At 38.7% G+C, this 21,883-nt stretch overlaps 1 protein-coding gene across 5 annotated transcripts; it reads right to left on the reverse strand.

Annotated features, from left to right (window-relative positions):
• Positions 1-6,149: 6,149 nt before the first annotated feature.
• asb2a.1 (ankyrin repeat and SOCS box containing 2a, tandem duplicate 1) lies at positions 6,150-16,245 on the reverse strand. Of its 5 annotated transcripts, XM_058755106.1 has the most exons (11): positions 15,364-16,245; positions 12,129-12,405; positions 11,260-11,382; positions 10,397-10,566; positions 10,152-10,307; positions 9,576-9,821; positions 9,324-9,495; positions 9,117-9,167; positions 7,284-7,845; positions 7,035-7,188; positions 6,150-6,945 (listed from the first exon to the last, which is right to left on the reverse strand). In XM_058755106.1, exons 2-11 carry the CDS (start codon positions 12,395-12,397, stop codon positions 6,800-6,802), a joined length of 2,049 nt encoding a protein of 682 aa, XP_058611089.1. In that variant the 5' UTR covers positions 12,398-12,405; positions 15,364-16,245; the 3' UTR covers positions 6,150-6,799. The 5 variants fall into 5 exon arrangements, with proteins under 5 accessions (XP_058611089.1, XP_058611088.1, XP_058611092.1 ...); XM_058755105.1 differs by lacking the exon at positions 15,364-16,245 and having other exon boundaries at positions 12,129-12,562; XM_058755109.1 differs by lacking the exon at positions 15,364-16,245 and adding an exon at positions 10,664-10,794 and having other exon boundaries at positions 11,260-12,205.
• Positions 16,246-21,883: the final 5,638 nt, after the last annotated feature.

The following is a 21,883-nucleotide window of genomic DNA, read 5'->3' on the forward strand; positions in this document are numbered from 1 at the left end:
CAAAGCTTCCCCATAATATCCCTCTATAGTAGGTGACCCATGTATTAACGCATTGTTGATGTTTTATCAATGAGAAGGCACCCAGAACCCTATGAATCCATATGAAGACTGCTTCAGAGGACATCACATGGTACAAACCCATAAACAACCACAAATCCACAAATGTAAAATTTTGGTTAACACAAAGATATTCAGGGCAATCGAGGTGCGTTACATGTTAATAAGGGAGGAATATCTAAATGAGAGAAGCTAGGAGAGCTGTTCTTTAACTTCTCCATCAGACGTGCCATTTGAAGATAATGCAATGAGACGGCTGGGGCCATTTGGAGCACTGATGCGTCTCTTCTCCACCGAGACTTGACTTACACGGGAACAAAGCCAACCCGACAGCCTGTAAATCGCTCTGCTCAGCTCCTGCTCATGGGAGGAGAGAGACAGCGAGAGAGAGAGGTCCACTTTTAGACGATGACACAAATCTATAGATATATGACTTCATCATGACAGCCCTGTAATCGATGATTCCGCCGAGACATCACATGTAAATGATAGATCAATTTAAACTTAAACTTATATTTGCGTATGAAGGTTAAATAAGTATACCGAACACCAAAGAAGCTTTGCTTTTCTGTCTGTGTCATTGTCGAGAGAGAAAGCCAGAGCTCTGACTGTGCATATTATATTGTCAGGATTTGTAGCACTGCATTCAGCCTGAGTTGGGACAATAACAAACTCAACCGTGGCTCCCAAGCTGTGGCACAGCTGAAGCTAAGGCCTTTTGGGCCATATGGATCAAATGAAATGGACTGGAGGGGATAATCCTTCTGCTGTCCCCTATAAACAAAACCAATGCACCACCGCTAATGTGGCTGCACCCATTTGCATCTCATTGGTCCAAGCCTCAGAATCAACAACAACATCTGCGAAAAATGCACCTCTCTGTTGTACAGGCTATTCTTTGTAGAGATGTTTTCAGACATGGTTCGAAAGTGAGAAAGCCCGACATGGTTACTAGCAGTTATTGGCTTCAGTTCAGGCTTAATCCAGCCAGATATATGATACATTACATTATGCATTACAGTTAGTTCTATTCTTTGAAGTTGTTTGAACAAACAGCATTCCAAGAGCACTATAAGGGGACCTTGATACAGAATGCTTCACGCTGTTTTTGCATTGTTTTTCTATGTAAAATACACAAACAATTCGTTCAAAAACACTGATTCATTCAGGAACGAAAAGTCAAGCAACCATTTATTTTTGTGATTTGTTTAATAACAGATTCATTTCAAAACTAAACAAGTGAGTCATTGAATCATTCATTCAAACGATTTGTTCAAAAACATGGTTTCATTCAGGAATGAATAGCTGAGTAAAGCCCCATTCACATCAACAACGATAACTATAAAGATATTAGCGTCCACACCAGCGAACAATTTCGTCTGTTTATTCTAAGCGCACGCTTGTCTGCCGCTTTAAATTCTTGAGCTCCTTATAGCAGGATGGATTCTGATTGGGTGTCAATGTTTGTATTGTTCATCAGCTGGAAAAAAGCATTCTGAAAGTGATTCCAAAGATATGGTTTCTCTGTGCCGTTATCGCTCTGTGGTGTTGACTCTGCTTATTTTTCTTTATCGTTATCTTTATAGTTATCGTCCTAGGTGTGAACGTGCCTTAAGTGAAGCGACCATTTACTTTACTGATTTGTTTAAGTGAGTCATTGAATCATGCATTCAAACGATTTGTTAAAAAACATGGTTTCATTTAGGAATGAAACAAATGAGTGAGTCATGCAATCATTTACTTAACTGATTGGTTCATTAAAACTGATTCATTTAAATGAACTAAACAAATGAGTCACTGAATCACTGATTCAAATAATTCATTCAGGAATGAAAACATCATTATGCGTGTTGCTCAGGAAGACATCGGTATTGGCTTAGTTTAGAGTTCTTTTCGTTGGTGGAGCAAAATAAAAAGGGCAATATTGACTAAAATGTAAAATACTCAATATTAACTTCTTGTTTATTTAACTGTTGTATAAAAATTGGACAGCTGAAATGTTCTGCAGTGCAGCCCTGTGAAAATGTATGTTTTAAGAGGTTTAGCTTTAATTTTAATAGCAATGCATTTAATAAAACCGCAGAGTCATACTCTGCAGTTTTGGACGTCTGGGGAGCAGTCAGCCCTTAAACGGCTCTGTAGTCTCAACCGGTGCCAGAGTATGATGGAGAGCCCTACAATGCTCCAGCCTTTTCTGCCAGCACTTTTTGAAGATTTCTAGACACTCAAGGGTTTGCACAAAACAAATGGCCACTTACCCCTCTCCCCCAGGCCTTTCTGACAGCGAGGTGTGTAATCAATGTTCAGTGTTGACCTTTCTAAGGCCATTCATCCACATAAATGCCGCAATGGAAAACTGATGGAGATCAATTTTTTTTTTTTTTTAGAAAGCGCAAGACCGAGTATTGTGGTTTGGCCCATCTCACAAATTTTAATGATAGTGGACAGTTGTGGGATAGAGTGATGGCAGGTTCCTGGCCTCTGAGAAGGGGAGACAAGGTAAGCAAAAACAGAGAAAACTCTTCCAAATCAACGACGAAATCATCTGTGCTTTGTGTTACTAATTTTCCTCTAGATTTAACTGACATTTGCATTCATTAATATACAAATAATTATTACTGTGACACTATATAATATTCATAAATCTAATATATTTAAATATTAATACTAAAGTGTAAGTGTATGTATAAATGTATAAAACAAAACTAATATTCAGAAGATTTTTCTCATAAATCAGTGTCATTATTGTTATGATTAGTCTTTTATTTTTATGTTTTGTTTGATATTGAGCAAAACAAAAAGGTGTATTTCCACTCTATATGAATAATCAACACCAACTGTGTTTTATCCGGAACCTCTAGTTTTCTCAGTTTATTAGCTATGGAGTTGCATTGCCACCCTGTGGTTATTGTATAAAGACATCAAATAATTACGTGAGCCGAAAAGTGGGGCCAGCAGGACAAACAAATATGTTAAAACAGAGGAAATTGCGTTCTGTAATCTATTTCTGATTACGCAAAAAATATTTATGACTCTGAAACCTGAACAAGCCCAAGTACATTATTAAAATAGACATAATTATTAAATGTGATTTAAACTGAATGATTTAATTTTTATCTAGGAATTTATTCATTATGGTAACTTACTTTAATACTAGATCAGATTCAAAAGGAGGAGCAAACAGATAAAAATAAACCACTTTTTTCAGGCTTTGCCCGAGGAAGAAAACGTGAGCCAAAGCAACAAACACAGGAAAAGTCCCACAGAGTTTGTATTTCCGTTCTGCCCCCTGCTGGTGAGAACTCAGGGACACCACAGTTCCTCTCCTTCTCAGCGATGTGTATTTATTGCTAACCCCAAGAAATTGTATAACCTGCAAAACCACCACATCCGCCAGCTCTACAGAATTAAGGCAAATGTCACGTGAGATTTTGAGTCTAATCTGGAAGATCTTAAAAAAATGAAATCGAGAACAATTTAGAGAGGCCTTTTGTGACAGACAGAGATGCCTTATGTAACATTATTTTTTGTTGTAACACAAATGTATCACCTCATAATCCATAAAGAATTATGTAGCATAGGTTTTATAATTATGTAGCATTCCTGTGCTACTAGTGCCACCTAGCGAAACTAAAATAAAGCATGTTTTCAAACAACTTTTGCAAACGCTTTATTCGCGCATCACGCCTCTCCCAATCGAACATCACAAACACAGCTCTTACGGGTCTATAGAAGTGAAGGCATGTCTCAGCAGGTAAAAGTTGTCTACTTTAAATAACATAGGCTATTAAGAATACTTTTAACTTACTTTTATTCCATCAAATGCCTTCATCTTGTAAAAGAAAAACTGGTAGTGCTTATCCTCATTTTACACCGTTGTCTGTTTGGCAAGTCTTCGAATTCTGCCTTGCACTTTTGTAATCTAAATTTATTTTTCCACACCGGCTAAATACCCGCTGGTTCAGCCTGCGACAATAGCCACGCCCCAAACACTCGCAGACAGGTAGGGCATCCAATGATTTAAAAAAATACATAAATGCAAGTTCTTTATAAAAGGGCAGAATGTTGACTGGTACAGTACTGGGAAGTCCATTAACTGGTACAAAAGGGTCACACTACACAGTTCACATTCACTCCTCAGTGGATGTTTGCTCTTTATTCAAGCCTTGAAAATCGTTGAGAGGACAGGAATTGAGGTGCACCTTGCCAGAATTGGCATTTCAGCCATCGTCCACGAGATACTTAAAGCAGAGCATAGTATTGGCTGGGAAAGGAGTAGACATACTGGGAATCTGGGCAATGCCATCAGTTCTGCTCTCAACAAGCAGTCTGGCCATCTGGAAGGTGCCTTGTTCTGGTTGCCATCAGAACTGACCTGAAAAAGTACAGATCGGGGTCAACACCGACTTCAAGGGCATACAGACAGCTTCTGTCTTACTATTACTGACAGCATTATGTAAATGTATTAAATTGGTAAAAGGCATATATTTATATACTATTTTTCTGTAAGAGCGGCCATTTGCAGATTTAATGTGTCTGGCTTCCAGTCTCATCCGCTTACAGATATTTTTAGCTGCACAAAACAGCATGTTTGGCTGCTTGATATTGCAAACTGGTGTTTCTTACCACATTATTTAAATGTAATTCGTTATTCTTCTTGTTATTTCCCTACAGCGGCTAATAAACCGGAAATCTCACACATTAACAGAAAACAGCTTACTTCCACCTTGAAAAATAAGGTGGATATATTTCGCAGTATTACTTATTATTTATTATCCTCTTTACAGACACTAGGGGCCAATCTGACAACTGGTACGTTTGGGAGTTTCCGTTTGCTCAGTTTGGACAATTGGATGCCGGTTTTCTGAAGTCGGGTAAAGCATGCTGTCGATAGCCTACATCACAAAGAAACATGTAGGCTACCAGAAAACTAATTACATGTAAACATGTAGGTAAAATAGTTATTTCATGATTTTTAACACTTAAGTCTACATGCACAAAATCAAAATTAATTGAATTCCACAACATGGAACATCTGACTCTGAATTGTTAGTAAGTTTTCTTCTCAATGGATGGTCGCCATACAGTAATGCAGTTTGCAACTTGAGTTATGCATATTGAGGTTTAACTATATAACTAGTATATTTCAAGTACCGTTGTGATTAAGATGCAGCATTATTCAGTTAAAATATATATATAATAATAATATAATAAAATACCTAACTACATAATACTACTATTGTTAGAAATTGCAACAAAATTAAAATAGAAATATAAACTTTTGAACTGCGGGTTTCGTCTGGTCAGAGGAGAACTGGCCCCCCGACTGAGCCTGGTTTCTCCCAAGGTTTTTTTTTTTTTCTCCATTCTGTCACAGAGGGAGTTTTGGTTCCTTGCCGCTGTCGCCTCTGGCTTGCTCAGTTGGGGACACTTAACTTCTAGCGATTATCGCCGATTTGATTGCACAGATACTATTTAAACTAAACTGAGCTAGACAATGACACCTCTGAATTCAATAATGAAATGCCTTTAACTGAAAATTGAGTGTTTAATCTTATCATTATACATTACTGACACTCTATCCTCCAATTTGATACTGTTAAGTGCTTTGACACAATCTGTATTGTAAAAGCGCTATATAAATAAAGGTGACTTGACTTGACTTAAATATTTTGTTACAGAACAGGAAAAAGCTATAACTTAAAAACCTACATATGTGTGAAGGTTGACTGAAGTGAAGTGAAGTGCAATAATACTGTGAATTTTTATAAAAAAAACTGCATGTTTATAAAAAGACTGTTCAACCCCACCCAGAAAAGAAAATCTGTCATTATTTGCGCACATAAGAACCAGCAATGTTTGGCGTCAATGATGTGAAATCATTATGAAAGCAGCATGAACTGCTTTAACTTGTAATTTAATATCATGTTTTATCTACTGTAATAGTTTAGTGTTGCGTAGGCCTACTTCATCATTTTTTGCCTCTTGTTTGTGTCCCTGCACATGGGGCAACATGAATCACAAGATCAGCAATACTAGATATCCAAACCCACATTTTGCCCAAAAAGGCAGAATAAATTAAACTCAAATAGTTAAGTTAACACTTTATTGGTAGATTGATACTGATAAGTAATTTGTTGGACATTGTTCAAACATAAGCATTGTCACAGTAACATATAAAGCACTGACTGAATCAGGGAAATTCATTCCAATTAAAAATGATATAGAACAGAATTTATAGTTTGTAATCTCTGAGTATTGGTTTGTGTTACAATTAAACAAACCATCAAAATACTAGAAGAAAATTGACACCTGACTAAGAAAATAAGTAAAAGTAAAAATTCAAAACTATACACACAAGCATCAAGTATATTAATCTTAATACTTTTAATATATTTCTTCTACATTGCAAAAAATAACAGTTAGTTTTCTGTCACCTTGTGTCATTTTTGGCTTTTATTTATTTATTTTTTAAATAAGTATACATATACAGACAAAGTATGTACCTACTAAATCTATCCAATTCATGTCCCCTAAATTCTGTTTATGCCTGATAATTAAATATAAACATTTTTGGCATTTTATTAACCTTTTAAGCAGTACATATGTGCAAATGCTGACTCAGAACAAAAGCCATTTGTTCCATAATTTTAGCTCAGTACAAGTTCTGCAAACAGATGAATATGATTTTCTAATTGCATTTTTCTCTCTGTTTACTAAAAGTCAACATTCAAAAACAGGCTTAAAAGTTTTGCTCTCGTTCTTGATGCTTTAGGAATTTGATCAGCCTTGGAGGAACTGGAAGCCTGTGAATTTTCTTCAGCCTCTTGATCCCGAGCACTTTGCGGATTTTCTGTCTGCAGAGCTGCATGAGTGGGCGTGGAGGTACTGCAGTGAGAACCAGCAAATGAATACACAGGTGACTGAAATCATTTGCATATATGAATAATTTAAGCAAAAGGTATGGGTGCACATACTCGCTTTCTCTTTGATGCACTGCCACTCGTGGTAACTGTCCAGATGTTCATTGAGTCGTGCACAGAGTTTCACATGCCCAACATAGTCAAGCAGCACGTCTATAATCGGTCCTGCCCAGCGGGAGTAGTTTTCAGTGGAGATCACCTCACAGAACTAGTAAAAAGTAGTGTAAAATGTGGCAATATACACAATATACAATTCAGAAAAAAATATTACACTGTATGTAGAATTAGCTTCAGACCATTCACCTGAACACAGGCCTTTTCTACAACTTCATCTGGATCATATCTCGGATTACACCTAGTCTTTATAGGTGGATGAGGATTGCTGCCATAAACGCAATTGAAACATGACAAGGCATCACAGCCATTATCCATTAGATACTTCAGTAAGGTCAGATACTTCATGCAGAACATAACACTTGCTGGAAAGGTAGTTGGATGAGTTGGGATGTAGGCATTGACATCAGCACCATGTTCCACCAGCAAAGTCGCTGTCTGGATGCAACCCTGCCTCAGGGCCACCAGGAGCGGGTTGAACGTGTCCAGGTTTGGATTAGCACCAGCCTTCAGGAGCATGGTGCTAGCATCAGTATTGTTGTTCATGACGGCAAAGTATAGAGCTGTGCTACGCCGATCTTCATACATCATAGAACGATCCTCAGACAACATGGCATTGACGTCAAAGCCGGCCTCGATTAGTACTTCAAGAATATCGTTTCTATTGCGCTCCGCTGCTAAATGTAGGGGGCTGATACCTGTACGTCTCACTCTGGCCTTGCTTGTGGCTGGGATCAGCATGGATATGATACTGAAAATGAGAAGTTTTGTGTTCTTGCGTGTTACCTTGCTAGTGTACACTAAAATACTCTTGAATGTCAGGTTAGAATTTGACTCTATTAGGGTGAAATAACCATTATAAGATGGAAAAATGATTCCAGAAGAAGACTAATAATACATATAAACCGTTGAAAAGCAGTTATATAGTGATTAATAAAATAAGAAAATTATAGAGGAACAGTTCTAGGGTTGGGAACCGAAATTTTGTGTTAAAAAAAAAGTATGGAAGAGAATGAGTTTGTTAGGGGCCAGTGATGCAGAACAAGTTTTTGCATTTCCCTTGTTTTTCTATGTAAACATGTTTGACTATTGCGCTCGTGTTTTTTTAGTGTCTTGCGTATGACACTGCATTCTAAAAAATGCTGTGCTAAAGTTAAACTTAAAAAAACACCCTACTGAATCTACAATTCGAAACAGAATAAACAGTGCGCATAGAGTAGTTTGATTTCCGAACAAATAATTAATATGAGCTTAATCTTTCTATAGTGAATCAAAAATATACAATGTAGTGTAGTCCAAGTCCTAAACAAATGGGTTTTAGGAGTTGTTTCTTTTTCTTGAATCAGAAACAAAATATGTATGTATGTACAGTGTATGACTGTAGTCACTGACTAGTTGTTTTTTATTTGACAGTGTGTAGTTAAAGATAAAGTACACCTTAAGCGTAGTCAGTTTTTCATTTTTAAATTTTAGGATAGGACAGTATTTAGTCAGGAAGCGAAGTGGGACAGAGAGAGAGAGAGAGAGGGGTGTCTGGAAAGGTCAGCGAGCCGGGACTCAAACTTGGGATGCCTGAACCGCAACGGCGCTATATGTCGGTGCGCTTCCTACGAGGTTTTTTTAACAGTTAAACACACCTGATGCAATAATTGTAATAAATATTTATTGATTAAAAATACTGAAATCAATTTTAATGGAGCTGTTAAGGAATTGAAATAGTTAAAAGGAACCCGGAAGCCAGGATCGTCAAATTCTTTACGATTCCCATCCCTAAACATGTCATGCTATCAAGAATTACGCCATGGGATGATTAGTTTTACTGTTAGGCCAGAAAAAGATCCTACACACAATAAACTAGAAGAGTTATAACATGTATGTCAGAAGAAAGAGCACTTATCTGAAATGGTATTTTGTAAATAAAACCATTTGCTCCTACTTGAGTTAGCTTGAGTTAAGGTTACAGGTTAGAGGATAAGCACCCTCTTGCCACAGCACTGCTGTAAAGCACCCAATGAGACTTACTTAGTTGCCCTGACATTTTTGTGGGTACACCCGAAATTGAAGAAGTCTGTGCTGAAAATTAATGCAAGATTATGAGATGTACTAAACCTTAACTCTTAACAACCAATGTCCTTCGCATATAAATAAACTGTGACCTGAGAAAATTCCTTCCAAAGGAAATTCTTTCATTCATACAAATTCCTTATTAAGTGAATTCTGAATTCGTACCTATCATTGCCACGCTGGGCAGCAATATGGATTGGCAGCAGTCCTGTTTTGCCTGGCTTGTTGGCGTCTGCATTCTGAGAGAGAAGAAACTCTACAGTCTTCTCATGACCATTTTTGCAGGCCTCATACAGCGCCGTGGCTCCATCTGCAGCCTGGCTGTTGAGATCTGCACCTGAATGAGGTGAGACGCATTACATGTCAGATGCATTTCATCACAAAGCAACAATGGAAAAGAAACAAAAATGATGTTACCATTTTTTAAAAGCATGCGAAGTGCATCCACTTTTCCACTTTGGGCAGCCACAAAGATAGGAGTGATTCCGTACATGTTGGGCATGCTAACTTTGGCTCCAGCTTTCATCAGCATCTCACAGATTTCCACATTGTTCCTGCACACACTCTCATGGAGAGCGGTCCAGCCTTGAATACAGCTCTTATTCACAGAGGCGCCGTAATTCAGTAACATGGCAACCATCGCTGGGTTCTCCTTCTCACAAGCTACAGATATGTATAGAAAGTATAACATTTTCCATCACACCACTGAAGGCCGTATTAAATAAAGAGCAGAACAAAAAATCTTTTTTATGAATTGATGTCTTTTAATAAAATAATGTGGCTCTAGGCTGGTAATCCAGGATTTTAAACTTCAGACATTTAAATCTGAATGTAAAGAATTAGAATTAGCAAGAAGAAATTCACTAACCAAACGTTGTGGGGTGGGTGGGATTGGGGTTTAAATTTGAAGGTTTATATAGGCCATAAAGATCAGGAGATGGATATATACATAGATATAGATAGATAACTGAATACTTCCTAATATGATATTACCTTTGTAAAGGGGAGTCTCTCTCTCCTTATTGGTAATATCAGAATCAGCTCCTTTCTCCAGAAGACACTCCACACATGCAAGATGCTCCCTGGTCACAGCTATCATTAAAGCAGTCTGCTCTTTCAAAGTGCGCTGGTTGATCATCCCAGGTTGAGCTATGAGAACAGTGTTCATGATCAAAGCCAGAACAATCAGTTGGCTAAATAAAGTTCAATGGAGTAATTGTCAAATGAGTGCACTTTACCTCTCAGGATAATTTTAATACATTGATCTTGTCCATAATATGCCGCCTCGTGCAAAGGAATCCATCCATCTTTATTTGGTTTAAGAAGGTTGCACCCAGGTTGCTTAACCATCAGTCTCACTGATCCCACATCTCCTTCTGAAATGGCCTTAACAATAGGCTCAATCTCCCTAAAGAAGAGACTGCTTTCACTTTTACGCATTTTGTTGCAGGTGAGATGTTCATTACCCCTCTCACATAAATATTAAAACCTATAACATATATTACCATTAAAAAATTTGAGGTCTTAAGCATCACAACTGTTTTCAACATTGATAAGAAATGTTTCTTGAGAAGCACATCAGCATATTAGATGATTTCTGAAGGATCATGTGCCACTGAAGACTGGAGCATTGATGCTGAGGAATCACAGGAATAAATGACATTTTTAAAACAGTCCTTTTAAATTGTAATAATATTTCACAATATTACTGTTTTATTGTATATTTTTATAGATAAATGCAGCCTTAATGAGCATGAAATTTCTTTCAAAGAAATTTAAAAAATCTTACTGACCCCAAGCTTTGAAATGGTAGTGTATGTTTTTGTGCAATTGGATTACTGTACTGTATAATTACACTGAAACATATAGTATGATCATATATGGTTATATGTTTTATATGGTCATACCACATATAAAACATATTTACTTATGTATAGCTCTAGAAACTTAAAATATTTTATTAATCCTTTATATTTTTTATTATATTAAATTCTATTTATTTATTTAGTCTTTTCAAACACACAAAGAACCATAATTTTCTTACATGCAGTATATGCTTATTGATGAGCACACATTGTCATGTAATTGTGCGATCACTCACTCTTCAGGCTCAGGGACGACTTGCATAATACTTCCATCGTGTTTTCGGTACACCACCATTCGCTTGCCATAACCAGTCATAAAGTGACTTATTGAACTCAAATACTGTGGATTCATTGTTTCTCTTTGGACAAAAAAAGAATAAAGTTGACATGAGTTAAATTAATGTTGCATTAGAGCTCTAGCTATTGCACAATCATTGGACTGCCTCTGAAAGGGGATGGGGTCATTTTCAGAATTTGTATTTTTTAATTTTTTACCTACAGTATTTTCAAATTAAATTACCTATGTGTTATCTTTGCAATTACACAAAAATCTACCGCTGGATGATTAGTTTTAAAGTCAGATTACAGGGGAAATTTCAAAAGGTGGATTGGGGCACAGCAAAGGATAGTGTCTCTATTTTTATGCACGGTGGCATGTGAACTTGTACTATGCTTGCTCCTCTTTAATGTTGGCCGTTGAATGAAGAGGAACAGGTGTGAGTCAGTTGTGTCAGTCATCGGAGAAGATGCAGTAGGCATCTGTAATTGATATTGTGACCCTCCTTGTGAGTTGAATTGGAAATTTTATGTGGCAATACATTGATGTGTATGTTTTGATAGGTTTTACATGCAGTCTTGCTAATTTCCTGTATTGCATAAATAATATAATATAAATATCTATTTAAAAGAAAAAAATAGCTTGCTATATAAGTTTGAAAATAAATATGTTGAAAATCTGTGAAGATATTTTACAGTTAGCTTATGCACTCAGTAAAGGTCAGTGTGAGTATGATGTACTAAGCACTGGTTATTTTTATACTCACAGTGAGGGTTTGATTTATGATGGCACCTCATTTCAGTTTGAATGAAGCACATCAAACTGTACCTGGTTGGATTGGCGGGACACGCTGCTGGTTCTGGCTGCTGCTGGAGACTATTTGATGGTGGAGCTCGGCGTGGGCCTGCTGGCCTGTTTAGAGCAACGGGGGTCTTTGAGTTTTCGGTGCCTGATCCAGAGTTCTGGGCATCAGCAATGCTTCGCTCAATTGCCAGCTGCATGAGCTCATCATCAGACAGGTTGCTATAGAGACTGTAGTCAGCAAATTCCAGGTTGGTGTCTGTGGCACCCGGCATGGACACACGGGCGGCTGCCATGATGGATCCTGAGACAATCAAAACATTCACTACTGGACTAACATCTGTTTGCTTGCATGCTTATCACAGAAAACTGTAATTGGAAATTTCATTAGCTTGCTTGATTAGGACAGACAATTAAATTATTTAATGGTTTTACCGTGTGACATTTTTGATTTAATGTTTTTGAAAAAAAAAAAAAAAAGGCTTCGCATGAAATAGATGCGCATATATATATATATATATATATATATATCATTTTTTAAAATTATTATTATTAGTGCTGTCAAACGATTAATCGCATGCAAAATAAAAGTTTTTGTTTACATAATATGTGTGTGTACTGTGTATATTTATACACACATACAGTATATATTCTGAAAATATTTACATGTCGATATGTACATTTATATTCATATAATTTATATTATATATAAATATATTTAATATATGAACATAACATTTTTCTGAAATGTATACATGTGAGTATATTTATATATACATAATAAATATACAAAGTACACACACATATTATTTTGGATGCAATTAATCGCGATTAATCATTTGACAGCACTAATGTACTATAACACAAGTAAACACAACATGCAGTTTTTAAATGAAGTTTTTTATTATAAAGGGAAAACAAAATCCAAACTATTTTGTTTGTCATCCGTTTATGAATTTCTTAAGATCGCGGAATGATGTGTTGCTCTTTAAACATGCTTCACTTTGTCAGGCAGGTTCTATTTAAGTGATTTCTTGATTCAACAGGTCTGTCAGTAACCAGGCCTGAGTGTGGCTAGTGAAATTTAACTCAGCTTTCTAAAATAATGTGGTTAATCACAGTTCTTTCATGATTTAATAAGAGGGGGCAATTAATTTTTCACGTAGGGCCAGGTAGGTTTGGACAGCTTTTTTCCCTCAATAAATGAAATCATCATTTAAAAACTGCATTTATTTGCATTATCTTTGTGTAATATTAAAATTTGTTTGATGATCTGAATCTTTTAAGTGTTACAAATATGCAAAAAATGTAAAAATCAGGAAGGGGGCCAACACTTTTTCACACCACTGTATATATGCTAAAATGTATTTGAAATACATTTATATCATGCTAAGTATACTACGAACACATTTACATATTTATGTGTTTAATAAAAATACCCTACTTTTGGTATAATAAACTGGTATACTTAAAGTCTGCTAAATTGGAACAACTAATTTTGTGCTTAATGCACTTTAATTGTGCGGAAGTATTGCCGAGTTCCAAATAAAGATATACTGAAGTATATTTGATAGTGCTAAAGTGGAACTATTGCAAGTATACTTTAGTTACACTTAAAATATCTTGCATTTAAAGACCAATATTATTCAAAGTTCATACAATCCTCATCAATAGTGACATTAAAACACATTTTAGGCTTAATATCAAGAAATGTGCATTCTACACAAGTAGTAGCTACTTCAAGTAAAGTTTAATTATAATTTTTATACCAGTAGGCCTAAGTCTTGAGCGATATGTCAGTAAATATGTTCATAACTACAGCCTACTTAGTCTGAACTAAATGAATTTTAAATATAGAATATACTATAAACAATATTGTACAAATACCAGACACTTGCACTAACATTTTATGAAAATCAAGCTCAAATTGAGCTGGTTTTTGATCAGGGAATGACGGAGATCTGTGTTTTGTTTGTCATTAGAAAGGCCGCGTCTGAGGCAGCAAGTACATCGCATTAGCCTATAGCCTACGCTTTCATCAACTTACAGGTTATAACTTGCACTGTAGCTTTATGGGCACTTAGTCTTAATTGTCATCTAATAAACTTGGCCAAAATGTCATGATATATACGATGAAGCGCTATATGCAAGGATATTTAAAACGTACAGAAGTATTGTTTACAACTAGACGGCAAGACTCTTCTCCGCTCTTCAAAAACACAAAACATTAGCCTTTACAGACATATTGTTTTAGTGAAGAAAACTATACTTATTCAAACATCAGTTATTCATTATTTACCTTTGCATTACGAACTCATTCTCCAGGCTCTGTGCGCTGCGCGGCGCTTCTTTCTGAGTGGAGGCGGGGTGAAGTTACGAGGTTTCGCTGACAGTTTGAGGATCCATAGCGTTACAAAGTTTAGTGACAAGCTCTTTTGAATGCTTTTCATTGGTTAAATATTTGTAAGACCCTCAAACAGACCAATAGCAGTGATTTTTAAACAATAATAACGAAATATAATAGAGTTTGGATTTTCCACGGCACACCTGATGGGCTAGGATATGGCGACTGCCATACTTTGCCATACAGAAACGCCCTAGGCGGCTGCCTAGTTCGCCTATATGCACGCGCGTTTTCAAACCGCATTGTGAAAAAGTTGCAATACAATGCAGAACATAACTGAAGAGTCACAGGAAATTTATAATTTATAAGTTTGCATATACAGACATTTACCCTTAAAAGGATAGTTCACCCGAACTAAAAGCTCTGTCATCATGTATTAACTTAATTCACTTGACTAATTCATGTTGTTTTAGACGAGAATAATTGCACCACAAAATAAGATATTTTAAAGAATGTTGGTAACCAGTTACTTCCTTTGTATGGGCAGAAAAAATAAAATCAAAACAAACAAAAAGCAAGACATTTCTCAAAATGTATTTGTATAGAAGAAAGTCATACTGGTTTGGAACGACATGAGGGTGAGTAAATGATGACAGAATTTTAATTTTTGGGTGAATGATCCCTTTAAGTATTTTTAGCATATAAAATAAATAGTACAATTAAAACTTTTTAAATAGCAGGTAAATGTGCATTTAAAATAAAAAAAATAATTTTAATTAAACCAAAGAGTGTGACTCATTACCAAAAATTATGATCCATCTCTCAACATTTTTGCAATATTAATGCACCAATGCACTGCAACTTCATCCAAAACACACTAACAAACGCCAGAAAAAACACCAAAAACAAGCTACTTACCACTTCAAAATGTTTTACTTTTCCTTGTCCCTTCCTTAACTGTGTGTCAGATTTTCAAACAGAAAAGGTTGTTTTGTTTATCCCAGTGTCTGGTGACACACTTGACACTTGCTTGCACTGGGACCTGTTTAGCTCTCTGCAAAGAGAGGCCTTTAACTGTCACCCCACACCCGACTGTTTAGAGTGCATTCTGAATACACGTGATACGCTGTATGCCAAGATCAGCCTCTTAGCTATTGCTGTTCTTGAGGGGTTGCAGGCCTGGTGTAGATTGCATAAAAAAATCTTTGGGCTCTAGTGCAATGAATTGTGCTTCCAGAAATATATTAGCTGAAAATATCCAATACAGATGATTTCTTGATTGAAGTGGATTTATAAAGATAATTAAAAAATTATTTAAGCGTGTAGTATGTATCTGTAAATAATAGTTGGACCTCCCTTCATACATTGGCTTTGTTAAGTGAAGCTGTTATTGCCTAACTGGGTTAAATTGTTAGGCTGTTTTTGCTGTGTCAGGTTACAGGTGTGTCAAGGCTACGAGACAAACAGGACATTGAATAGCATTGTGTGAATACCTTATTCCTTATTTATAGGTGAAGCTGTTAAGTTAAGGTCAAGTGGACATATCAAGGTTATAAACTCATTTCATACTTTGTTTGGGCTGATGTAACTGTGAGCCCCGTTTAGTTGTCATTGAGTATACTGGATGAATAATTTGACAAAGGTTATCAAATAAGCAAGAGGGCTGCATAACACACTAGGTTAGTCTTCAGATTTGCACTTTTGCATTTATGTGACCTTGTTTCATTATAAGGTCTTCCAAGGATCAGAAAGAAGACACCTCAGAGTTTGTATACAGGTGCTGGTCATATAATTAGAATATCATCAAAAAGTTGATTTATTTCACTAATTCCATTCAAAAAGTGATTACTTGTAAAACTTGTATATTATATTCATTCCTTACACACAGACTGATATATTTCAAATGTTTATTTCTTTTAATTTTGATGATTATAACTGCCAACTAAGGAAAATCCCAAATTCAGTATCTCAGAAAATTAGAATATTGTGAAAAGGTTCAATATTGAAGACACCTGGTGCCACACTCTAATCAGCTAATTAACTCAAAACACCTGCAAAGGCCTTTAAATGGTCTCTCAGTCTAGTTCTGTAGGCTACACAATCATGGGGAAGACTGCTGACTTGACAGTTGTCCAAAAGACGACCATTGACACGTTGCACAAGGAGGGCAAGACACAAAAGGTCATTGCAAAAGAGGCTGGCTGTTCACAGAGCTCTGTGTCCAAGCACATTAATAGAGAGGCGAAGGGAAGGAAAATATGTTGTAGAAAAAAGTGTACAAGCAATAGGGATAACTGCACCCTGGAGAGGATTGTGAAACAAAAGCCATTCAAAAATGTGGGGAAGATTCACAAAGAGTGGACTGCAGCTGGAGTCAGTGCTTCATGAACCACTACGCACAGACGTATGCAAGACATGGGTTTCAGCTGTCGCATTTCTTGTGTCAAGCCACTCTTGAACAACAGACAGCGTCAGAAGCGTCTCGCCTGGGCTAAAGACAAAAAGGACTGGACTGCTGCTGAGTGGTCCAAAGTTATGTTCTCTGATGAAAGTAAATTTAGCATTTCCTTTGGAAATCAGGGTCCCAGAGTCTGGAGGAAGAGAGGAGAAGCACACAATCCACATTGCTTGAGGTCCAGTGTAAAGTGTCCACAGTCAGTGATGGTTTGGGGTGCCATGTCATCTGCTGGTGTTGGTCCACTGTGTTTTCTGAGGTCCAAGGTCAACACAGCCATATACCAGGAAGTTTTAGAGCACTTCATGCTTCCTGCTGCTGACCAACTTTATGGAGATGCAGATATCATTTTCCAACAGGACTTGGCACCTGCACACAGTGCCAAAGCAACCAGTATCTGGTTTAAGGACCATGGTATCCCTGTTCTTAATTGACCAGCAAACTCGCCTGACCTTAACCCCATAGAAAATCTATGGGGTATTGTGAAGAGGAAGATGCGATATGCCAGACCCAACAATGCAGAAGAGCTGAAGGCCACTATCAGAGCAACCTGGGCTCTCATAACACCGGAGCAGTGCCACAGACTGATCGACTCCATGCCACGCCGTATTGCTGCAGTAATTCAGGCAAAAGGAGCCCCAACTAAGTATTGAGTGCTGTACATGCTCATACTTTTCATGCTCATACTTTTCAGTTGGCCAAGATTTCTAAAAATCCTTTCTTTGTATTGGTCTTAAGTAATATTCTAATTTTCTGAGATACTGAATTTGGGATTTTCCTTAGTTGTCAGTTATAATTATCAAAATTAAAAGAAATAAATATTTGAAAAATATCAGTCTGTGTGTAATGAATGAATATAATATACAAGTTTCACTTTTTGAATGGAATTAGTGAAATAAATCAACTTTTTGATGATATTCTAATTATATGACCAGCACCACACCAGTGGCATTTTAATGTTCTGACTAAATCTTGATTCTGCTTGACAATTGTAAACAATTTTGTTTGTTTAGCACTAGCGGTTTTGATTACATAATGTTTAAAATTATTTATTATTTAAATGGCCAGTATTTGGTTAATTTTTGGTTAAAATTCTGTCATTAATTACTCACCCTCAAGTCGATCCAAACATGTAAGACCTTCGTTCATCTTTGGAACACAAATTAAGATATTTTTGTTGAAATCTGAGAGCTTTCTGACCCTTCTAGACAGCAATGCAACTGAAACTTTCAAGGCCCAGAAAAGTAGTAATGCATCGTGGGACTCTTGTGATCGCGTGTTGAAGACTGAAACGGAAGAGAACAAATAGTTGAATAAAGTAGTTCTTTTTGTTTTCTTTGTGCACAAAAAGTATTCTTGTAGCTTTATAAATTTTCAGCTGAACCACTGATGTCACATGGACTATTTTAACGATGTCCTTACTACCTTTCTGGGCCTTGAATGTGTCAGTTGCATTGCTGTCTTCGATCGGCGAACAATATCCAAAGGGCTAGACAAGGAGTAATCCAGGTACACAAGCAATGGTCCAGGCAGGGGCAAACAGAGTCCAAGTGGAAGGCAAAGGGTTAATCCAAGATACAAAGGCAGGAGAACAGCAAACAGGAAAAGGCAACACGAAATGACTAGACTAGAACCAGACACTGAGACTAGAAACTAAGACAGGGAAATAGCTCCGTAGAGTGCTATCACTAGGAGAGCGATAAACGCAGACAATACAGGAACTAAACAGAAAACACAGAATGGCTCGGTAAGGCAGCTAACGCTAGGGGAGTGCTATACGCAGAACAATACTCGGCCATCTGTGCAAGAAAGTCCATGGTTTATGTAAGCTGTGTGATCAGTGCAATCAGCTGTGTGTGTGTCATCAGTGCAATGGATGATGGGTATTGTAGTCCGTGGGTGACATGCAACAGTAGTGTAGTGAAAGAGTCAATTCGATGGAAGGGCGACCTCTGATTGCTATCGGGTGGAAGGCCACAGACCGGATTCTTGACAGAAACTGAAGAGACCAACAGTTCAACAGTTGACACACTCGGAGGGACTGAGCAAGATGACAGCTTATCATTAGACTCACTGACTGGAACTGGCAAGACAGAGTGTTCGCTAACAGCCTCCTCGGCTGTGACAGATAAGGCTGAGAGTCTAAAGGCAGCTTCTTCAGCTGGTTCGGAACAAAACAAAAGTTCATAATTGGCCTCCATGGCCGGCTCAGGACAGGACGAGAGTTCATAACCAGCCCCCATGGCTGGGTCAGAACATGACAAAGGTTCATAAAGTGAAAAAAAAGAAAGTGAAGTGAAGTGACATACGGCCAAGTATGGTGACCCATACTCGGAATTTGTGCTCTGCATTTAACCCATCCAACGTGCACACACACAGCAGTGAACACACACACACACTGTGAACACACACCCGGAGCAGTGGGCAGCCATTTATGCTGCGGCGCCCGGGGAGCAGTTGGGGGTTCGGTGCAGAACCTCCAGACTTGCTCAAGGGCACCTCAGTCGTGGTATTGAGGGTGGAGAGAGCGCTGGACATTCAATCCCCCCACCTACAATTCCTGCCGGCCCGAGACTCGAACTCGCAACCTTTGGATTACGAGTCCGACTCTCTAACCATTAGGCCACGACTTCCCACTCCCCATAACTGGCCTCCCTGGCCGGTTCAGAGCAAGGCGGCAGTTCACAGATGGCTTCCATAGCCGTGACAGGGCAGAATGAGGTTTCACAGACTGCCTCAATGGCTGTGATGGGACAGGACGAGGGTTCATAGACGGCCTCCATAGCCGTGACAGGGCAGGACGAGGATTCGCAGACGGCCTCCATAGCCGTGACAGGACAGGACGAGTGGATTCCACTGACACCTCTGGAGGTTCTGCAGCAGTTGATGCCACCTCTGGAGGTTCTACAGTGGTAAACTCAGGACACAGGGAGAGTTCAGTAACGGTCTCTTTGACCGCAACACGACAGGCTGAGAGTACATTGCTGGGTGCCACCACCAAAAAAGGAGCTGAAGCGAGCACCGCCGCTTCAGGAGGTTCTGCAGCATGTGCCGCCACCTCTGGAGAAGCTGCAGCAGGTGCCATCACCTGGGGCAGTTCTGAGGTGGTGTATGCAGCCCAAACGCAACATAAAGCGATCCCCATCAGGGGAAGCGCTTCGGACAGGGGAATTAGAGCAGGAACAGGAGGGTTAGAGTGAGCTGGTTTGGGGATGTCAGCTGCACGTGCAGACACCAGTGGTGCATCCCTCACACTGGATAGCAGACTAGGATACTGAAGGACTGACCTTGAATATCCGGGTGTGGCAGACAGGACATGACAAGACTCTGGCTGATCAGCTGTAACGTGACGTGGTTCTGGATAGTCAGCGGTGATGTGAAGAGACTCTGGAAGATCCGCTGAGACATGATGAGACTCTGGATGGTCAGCGGTAACGTGAAGAGACTCTGGAAGATCAGCAGAGATGTGATGAGACTCTGGCAGATCAGCGGAGACGTGACGAGACTCATGCCGATCAACGGTGACTTGACGAGACTCTGGCAGATCAGCTGAGACGTGACGTGACTCATGACGATCAACGGTGACTTGACTTGATTCATGAGGATCCACTGTGACTTGGCCTGATTCAGGAAGATCAACTGTGACTTGACTTGATTCATGATGATCAGCGATGTATTGGCTTGACTTACGAAGATCAACTGTGACATGACTTGACTCATGAAGATCAACTGGGACTTGGCTTGATTCATGAAGATCAACTGTGACTTGGCTTGATTCATGAAAATCAGCTGTGACTTGGCCTGATTCATGAATGGCAGCAATGACATGACGGAGTGTTGTTGTGGCCACCTTTTTGTGAGTGCGCGCTGGTGTAGCCACCATTTCAGTCATAAATGCGGTGTCGCATTCCTCATCCATGACACCCACAGTGAATGGAGAGCCAGCACACAACAAAGCATAGTCCATAAACTGACAGAGTGATGAACACGGTGAACATGATCAGCGGTTGATTAATGCCTTCGCAAAAAAAGTCTATCAGTAAACAGTCCAGTAAATCAGAGTAATTGGCAATGGACAAATACTCTTGAATATAGCCCTCGAGCAATCGTGTACCCTGCTCGAGGGCTAATAACAGTCTTGCAATGTTCATACCTGGCCAATGTTCATCAGAAAAGCTGCTGGATCCTTGTGAGGCAGAGTATTCTGTAACGGGGCTGATGAGATGTGAGACGTGCGGATCCATTTGCAAAGCTTTATTAGACAGAGACATGGTCATAACAGGCATGGTTCAAACAATGGCAAACAGGTATATTGAGGACAAGACAGATGAGTCCTCAAGTAAACGGGCTTGGTCTTCGATCGGCGAACAATATCTACAGGGCTAGACAAGAGGGGTAATCCAGGTACGCAAACAGAGTCCAAGTGGAAGGCAAAGGGTTAATCCAAGATACAAAGGCAGGAGAACAGCAAACGGGAAAAGGCAACACGAAATGACTAGACTAGAACCAGGCACTGAGACTAGAAACTAAGACAGGGAAATAGCTCCGTAGAGTGCTATCACTAGGAGAGCGATAAACGCAGACAATACAGGAACTAAACAGAAAACACAGAATGGCTCGGTAAGGCAGCTAACACTAGGGGAGTGCTATACGCAGAACAATACTCGGCCATCTGTGCAAGGAAGTCCATGGTTTATGTAAGCTGTGTGATCAGTGCAATCAGCTGTCTGATCAGTGCAATCAGCTGTGTGTGTGTGTGTGCGTCATCAGTGCAATGGATGATGGGTATTGTAGTCCGTGGGTGACGTGCAACAGTAGTGTAGTGAAAGAGTCAATTCGATGGAAGGGCGACCTCTGGTGGCTATCGGGCAGAAGACCACAGACCGGATTCGTGACAATTATATTGACTTTCACATTACACAGACTGTTGCATGTCACTCTGGACTGCATTTCCCATCATCCATTGCACTGATTACACACAGC

This window comes from Onychostoma macrolepis, chromosome 20 (assembly GCF_012432095.1).
Source record: "Onychostoma macrolepis isolate SWU-2019 chromosome 20, ASM1243209v1, whole genome shotgun sequence".
NCBI classification, from domain to species: Eukaryota; Metazoa; Chordata; class Actinopteri; order Cypriniformes; family Cyprinidae; genus Onychostoma; species Onychostoma macrolepis.

Bases quoted from the DNA above. Each gene is read 5' to 3' on its own strand.
- asb2a.1 (XM_058755106.1), bottom strand. From the start codon at position 12,397: ATGGCAGCCGCCCGTGTGTCCATGCCGGGTGCCACAGACACCAACCTG. The intron at 9,168-9,323 runs GTACGAATTCAG...ATTAATTTTCAG, and splicing joins GCCCAGCGTGGCAATGATAG to CACAGACTTCTTCAATTTCG. The intron at 6,946-7,034 runs GTATGTGCACCC...TTCTCACTGCAG, and splicing joins GTGCATCAAAGAGAAAGCGA to TACCTCCACGCCCACTCATG.